This window comes from Carlito syrichta, unplaced genomic scaffold (genome assembly GCF_000164805.1).
Source record: "Carlito syrichta isolate Samal-C Ts95f unplaced genomic scaffold, Tarsius_syrichta-2.0.1 Scaffold117975, whole genome shotgun sequence".
Lineage (NCBI taxonomy): Eukaryota > Metazoa > Chordata > Mammalia > Primates > Tarsiidae > Carlito > Carlito syrichta.
In genome coordinates, this window is record NW_007062071.1 from 40,417 (window position 1) to 47,063 (window position 6,647).

Here is a 6,647-nt window from a genome sequence, read left to right on the forward strand (position 1 = left end):
AGGCTGAGGCGGAAGGATTGCCGGAGCCCAGCAGGTTGAGGCTGCGGTGGCCGGGAGTGGTCACTAAACTCCAGTCTCAGTGACAGAGTGAGACTCCAACTCAAAAAAATAAAAAAACATAAAAACAAAACAAAACAAAACAAAAAGACAAGCTAATTCTAAAACTTGTAAATGCAAAAAGCCAAGAATAACCAAGACAATCCTGAAATTAGGCTGGAGAACTTATACAAAGTGCGCTTCAATATTTCTGATAAAGCTACAATAAGTAAGACAGTGTGATCTTGGTGCAAAGATGGACAAATAGATCACACACAAACTCACATGTACACAGACCTTAGAATTGTGACAAAAGTGGCACTGCAGAGCAATGGAAAATGTCTCTTTAATAAATGAGTCATTTGGATTTTTTTTTTTTTTTTTGAGTTGGAGTCTCACTCTGTGACCCAGACTAGCGGCCACTGCAGCCTCGACCTGCTGGGCTCTGGCGATCCTTCCGCCTCAGCCTTCCAAGTAGCTGGAACTACAGGCGCGCGCTACCACGCCCGGCTCATTTTGATTTTATTACAGAGATGAGATCTCACCAAGTTGCCCAGGCGGGTCTCGAGCCCGCGGGTTCAGGCAATCCACCCACCTCAGTCTCCTAAAGGTGCAGGATTGATTACAGGCTGAGCCACCGAACCCGGCATTTTTTTTTTTTTTTTTTTTTGAGTCAGAGTTTCACACAGTCGCCCAGGCTGGAGTATGCTGGCATGCTCACGGCCACTACAGCCTCAATCTGCTGGGCTCAGGCGATCCTTCTGCCCCCAAGTGACTGACTACTGCCTTATCTAGGTACAGACAAGTTGGTTGCCCTCCTGCCTCCCATCACCACTGGGAAATGCCAGACTATTCTCTTCAGCCATTTATTTATTTATTTATTTTGAGTTGGAGTCTCACTTTGTTGACCAGACTGGAGTACAGTGGCATACTCCAGGCCACCGCAGCTTCAACCCGCTGGGCTCCAGCAATCTTTCTGCCTCAGCCTTCCAAGTAGCCGAACTACAGGTGTGTGCTACCATGCCCGGCTAATTTTTGATGTAGTGTAGAGGCAAGGTCTCGCCAAGTTGCCCGGGCAGGTCTTGAACCCATGGGCTCAGGCAATTCACTGTCCTCGGCCTCCCAAAGTGCGGGGATTACAGGCTAAACCACCAAATCCGGCCTCTTTTCAGTCATTTAATCTTAGAATTCTACATGTAGATGGGAATGAAAACAGGCTGGATTTTAAACACAAAAGATAAGAAAATTACTCACCCTATCTAGGGGACTGGGAGGATCACCAGAAGGTGATCAGCAGAAGGATCACCTGAGCCCAGCAGGTCGAGGCTACAGTGGCTGTGTGCATGCCACTGCACTCCAGCCTAGGCAACGGAGTGAGACCCTAACTTAAAAATAATAATAATAATACAAAAAAAAAGAGAAGGTATTGGCCGGGCATGGTGGCTCACACCTGTAACCCTAATACTTTGGGAGGCCAAGGTGGGAGGAGCACTTGAGGCTAAGAGTTTGAGACTAGCCTAAGCAACATAGCAAGAGCTCATATCTACAAAACAATAAACTGGATGTGGTGGTGTATGCCTGTAATCCCAGCTACCTGGGAGACTGAGGCAGAAGGATTGCCTAAGCACAGGAGGTTGAGGTTACAGTAAGGCATGATTGTGCCACTACACTACAGCCTGGGTGACAGAGTAAGACCCCAATTCAAAAACAGAAACAAAAACAAGAATTTAATTAAACTGGACCCTATCTAGGAACATTTCAAGAGAGTTTCCAGTTAACAGCAGAAAATTTTTTTTTTTTTGAGTCGGAGTCTCACTCCGTCGCCCAGACTGGAGTGCAGTGACCGCTCCTGGCCACCGCAGCCTCGACCTGCTGGGCTCCGGCGATCCTTCCGCCTCAGCCTTCCAAGTAGCCAGAATTACAGGCATGCGCTACCATGTCCGGCTGATTTTTTGATTTATTGTAGAGATGAGGTCTCGCTGCCCAGGCGGGTCTCGAACCCGCGGGCTCAGGCAATCCACTCACCTCAGCCTCCCAAAGGCGTGGGATTACAGGCTGAGCCACCAAGCCCAGCTTACAGCAGAAAATTTAACCATGCAGAGGACCTGGTGTTAAGTATAACCAATACTTTTCATTTCTATTGTCTTTTTGTTCTATTATGAAGTGCTACTGAAAGAGATTTCTAACAATGCTAACAATACGCCTAGAGTTAAGAAAAGATATAGATCTTGCCAAATCCTAGAAAAGTAAATTTATAATTTCTCTAGGGTCCTTTTACATATTAGCCATCTACCCTGCTTCTTCCAACTATAAGAATTTAAGCCAAATCTGGCTTCAAAACAAACAATTGAGTCGCCTATATAGAAATACATTTTCAGGCAAAGTGTAGACCTTTCCTCCTAAGGTACCTACTAGCTTTCAAATATGAGTAAAGTTTTTTCAGAGTGAGTAGAACTGCTGAGCAGTCGGCTCCTGAGGTGTACTCAGTGGGACTAACACACATCCATGGGGAGCATGTTTAGATGCTGGAGACTACAGGGCTGGTGGGGGCCATGCGGGAGGTAAACTAAACTTATAGGCTAAGAAAGTGCATCGCCCAGAAGCTCTGGATGAAAAGAAAACACCAAAGTAAATGTGTGTATATGTTCCTGGGCCCAGCCAGCACCTCTTCCTCCCAAACACAAGCTTACTGTACCAGGTTGGTAGATCTGCATGTGAGGCCATTCTTGCACTGCATTATGATTAGGGGAACAGACTTGCCAAACCCAAAGGGTGATGAGGCTTCTGGCAGCCTCTGCTCAGTGGTAAAGGCAAAGCCAAAGACTGGCGGCCTCACCTGCATGATACTGTTGAGGCGGGGCTGGAGGCTGCTCAGGTACTCCTTCTTCACCTCAATCTCCTTGAGGATCTTCTCCTTGTTGGACAAACACTCTCGGTATTTCTCTGCCAGCCTGATGGGGGAGAACAAAGCATTGTCACCCAATGTTCCCCAAGGATACCCCGACATGTCTGTTTACTGTCTTACTCCACCTAATAATAGCAGCCATGATTAACTGCTGCTGTCTACCAGCCCTTAATTTGTGTCAGATACTTTAGTGAACTCTTTACAAGTATTATTGTATTTAATCCTTATAAAATCCCTGGAAGACAAAGACGTTCCTTCTCCCCACAGGAGAAAACTAGACTCAGGGAGGTAAATAATTTGTTCAAGGGCATCCAGCTAAGAATAAATGCCAAGCTGGGCTTTGAATCCATGCTGTCTCTCTCCAGGGGCTCTGCCTGTAACTACTAGGGAACAGCCATGTTATCTTCTCCATTTCTTGCCTGAGAAATCAGACCTAAAACTTTCACAAACATAGACCTAGCAGCTATACAAAGGAGGTCCATAGACTGGCCTGGTTGGGAGAGGGTGGGAAAAGATTTCAGATGAGTGCCACAGCAATGCAGCACCCTTGGCTCAGCCTGTGCCCTGGGGAACCAGTGGATTAAACATGAGAGTGACAAGCCAGGCCCATCTGCTGAAACACTGACATGAATTCCCTAAGAACCAGATTCTAGTTGGGCTCGGTGGCTCAGCCTGTGATCCCGTGCCTTTGGGAGGCTGAGGTGAGTGGATTGCCTGAACCCGTGAGTTCGAGACCCACCTGGGCAGCGAGACCTCATCTCTACAATAAATAAAAAAAAAAATCAGCTGGGTGTCGTAGCGCATGCCTGTAATTCCGGCCACTCGGAAGGCTGAGGCGGAAGGATCTCCGGAGCCCAGCAGGTCGAGGCTGCAGTGGCAGGGAGCGGCCACTGCACTCCAGTCTGGGTGACAGAGTGAGACTCCAACTCAAAAAAAAAAAAAGAACCAGATTCTTATTATATCCACAGCATGGACCATAGGCACAGAATACATTCCGTAACAGATAAAAGTAAGTATATACACAGTTGCTTCTCCAACAAAAACCCCAAAGTCCTAGAGGTCCCTTTGTAGTTCATAAGCATAATGACTGGGTGTTCACATTCATGTGTGAGATGTACTCTCCCTCAAACCTTATTATAACATCAGCACATTACCCATTTGATGTGGAAAAAAAAAAAACAACACCTAAAAGCCTTGCACAAATATGAAAGGGGGAAAAGTTACCATGAATGGAAGAGATTCAACCATTAAAAAGTCCAATATGAGCTGGGCTCGGTGGCTCAGCCTGTAATCCTGCGCCTTGGGAGGCTGAGGTGAGTGGATTGCCTGAGCCCATGTGTTTGAGACCCACCTGGGCAACTTGGTGAGACCTCATCTCTACAATAAGTTAAAAATATTAGCCAGGTGTGGTAGTGTGCACCAGTAGTTCGAGCGACTTGGAAGGCTGAGGTGGAAGGATCACCGGAGCCCAGCAGGTTGAGGCTATGGTGGCTGGAAGTGGTCACTGCACTCCAGTCTGGGCGACAGAGTGAGACTCCAACTCAAAAATAAAATAAAATAGCTGGGCTTGGCTCAGCCTGTAATCCAGTGCCTTTGGGAGGCTGAGGTGAGTGGATTGCCTGAGCCTATGGGTTCGAGACTCGCCTGGGCAGTGAGACCTCATCTCTACAATAAATAAAAAAAAATCAGCCGGGCATGGTAGCGCACGCCTGTAGTTCCGGCTACTCGGAAGGCTGAGGCAGAAGGATCACCGGAGCCCAGCAGGTCGAGACTACCGTGTCCAGGAGCAGCCACTGCACTCTGGGAGACAGAGTAAGACTCCAACTCAAAAATAAATAAATAAATAAATAAATAAAATAAAAATTAAAAAATAAAATAAAATAAAATAGTTCGCGGCCCACCTGGGCAACTTAGCGAGACCTCATCTCTACAACAAATCAAAAAATCAGCCGGGTGTGGTAGTACACGCCTGTAGTTCCAGCTACTTGGCAGGCTGAGGCAGAAGGATCGCCGGAGCCTGGCAGGTCGAGGTTGCGGTGGCCGGGAGTGGCCACTGCACTCCAGTCTGGGCGACAGAGTGAGACTCCACCTCAAAAAAATAAATAAATAATAAAATAAAATAAAAAGTCCAATGTGGAAAAAACCACCATATATTTTAAAGTAATTTAGATTAAGTTACACAGTTCAGATATTCTATTTAATAAATAAAACTCTATTAGTACAGAAAGGTTTCTATCTAAAGGTATAACTTGAAGCATTATTTATGATAGCAAAAATGGAAGCAGCCTAAAAGTTCCAAAGGGGAATGACTGTGTGAACAGTTTTTTTATACACTAGAATGTTTCACGACCTTCTGAAATAATATTGACAACGTTTTATAATACTACAGGCATGTGTTTATAGATAATGGAAAAAGACAAAATACAAAATTAGATTTATGGTACAAAAGATATTTAGACCTCAGGCAATAATTTTTTTTGCTTTTTGTTTTGTTTTTGTTTTTTGAGTTGGAGTCTCACTCTGTCGCCCAGACTGGAGTGCAGTGGCCGCTCCTGGCCACCGCAGCCTTGACCTGCCGGGCTCTGGCAATCCTTCTGCCTCAGCCTTCCAAGTAGCCGGAACTAAAGGCGCGTGCTACCACACCCGGCTTATTTTTTTTTTTTATTTATTGTAGAGATGAGGTCTCGCCAAGTTGCCCAGGTGGGTCTCAACCCGAGGGCTCAGGAAATTCACTCACCTCAGCCTCCCAAGGCATGGGATTATAGGCTGAGCCACTGAGTCTGGCTGGCAGTAACATTTTAAAGGCAAAAAGTTATTTCAATCTTTTTTTTTTTTTTTTTTCAGTTGGAGACTCACTCTGTCACCCAGACTGGAGTGCAGAGGCACGATCCCAGCCACCCTAGCCTTGACCTGCTGGGCTCCGGCGATCCTTCCGCCTCAGCCTTCCAAGTAGCTGGAACTACAGGCACGCACTACCACGCCTGAGAAATTTTTTGATTTATTGTAGAGATGAGGTCTTGCCAAGTTGCCCAGGCGGGTCTCGAACCCACGGGCTCAGGCAATCCACTCACCTCAGCCTCCCAAAGCGTGGGATTGCAGGCTGAGCCACTGAGCACAGCCTCCAACTTTCTTTTAATAGTCATAAACAATTACAACTTCACTCATGATGAGGCTGGTCAAGTTTAAAATACCCAGTGTGAGTTAATCATAAAATGGGATTTGGTCTTAGAGACTATTCTGCTGGTTCCATGGTGCTTTGCTGTCTGATCCTGGATCATGACAAAACACTGTTGCTTTATGATTCACAAGGTCAGGAAGGAGGAAATACTACCTTTTCCGCTGCTCCAGCTCCCAATCCAGACGTGCCAGAGTTTGCTGGTGAGGGTCTCCCATAGTGACTTCAGCTTTGCTGATCTCTGGCGGAGCCTCCTTATAAAACTCCTCTAAACTGACCAGATCAATTTCTTCATGCTTTGACCTATAGAAAAAACCTGATGTCAATAAGCCATTCTCAGGAACCTAAACTATGGCTTAAGCAGGCCAAAAGTTCCTCCATCTATGTCTACTTATTCCTGATCCACAACTACTCAGGATCCTGGAATCCAGTCTTCCTTTTTTTTTTTTTTGAGTTGGAGTCTCACTCTATCGCCCAGACTGGAGTGCAGTGGCCACTCCCGGCCACCGCAGTCTCGAACTGCTGGGCTCC

At 46.3% G+C, this 6,647-nt stretch overlaps 1 protein-coding gene across 2 annotated transcripts in view; it reads right to left on the reverse strand.

Annotated features, from left to right (window-relative positions):
• Positions 1-6,647, reverse strand: part of THOC5 (THO complex 5) — a 41,997-nt gene that overhangs the window by 23,948 nt on the left and 11,402 nt on the right. For both annotated transcript variants that reach the window (XM_008047850.1, XM_021707444.1), the window contains exons 7-8: positions 6,273-6,419; positions 2,873-2,987 (exon numbers count right to left, since the gene is read on the reverse strand). In XM_008047850.1, the coding sequence (XP_008046041.1) occupies positions 2,873-2,987; positions 6,273-6,419 (262 nt within the window). The remainder of the gene's footprint in view (positions 1-2,872; positions 2,988-6,272; positions 6,420-6,647) is intronic.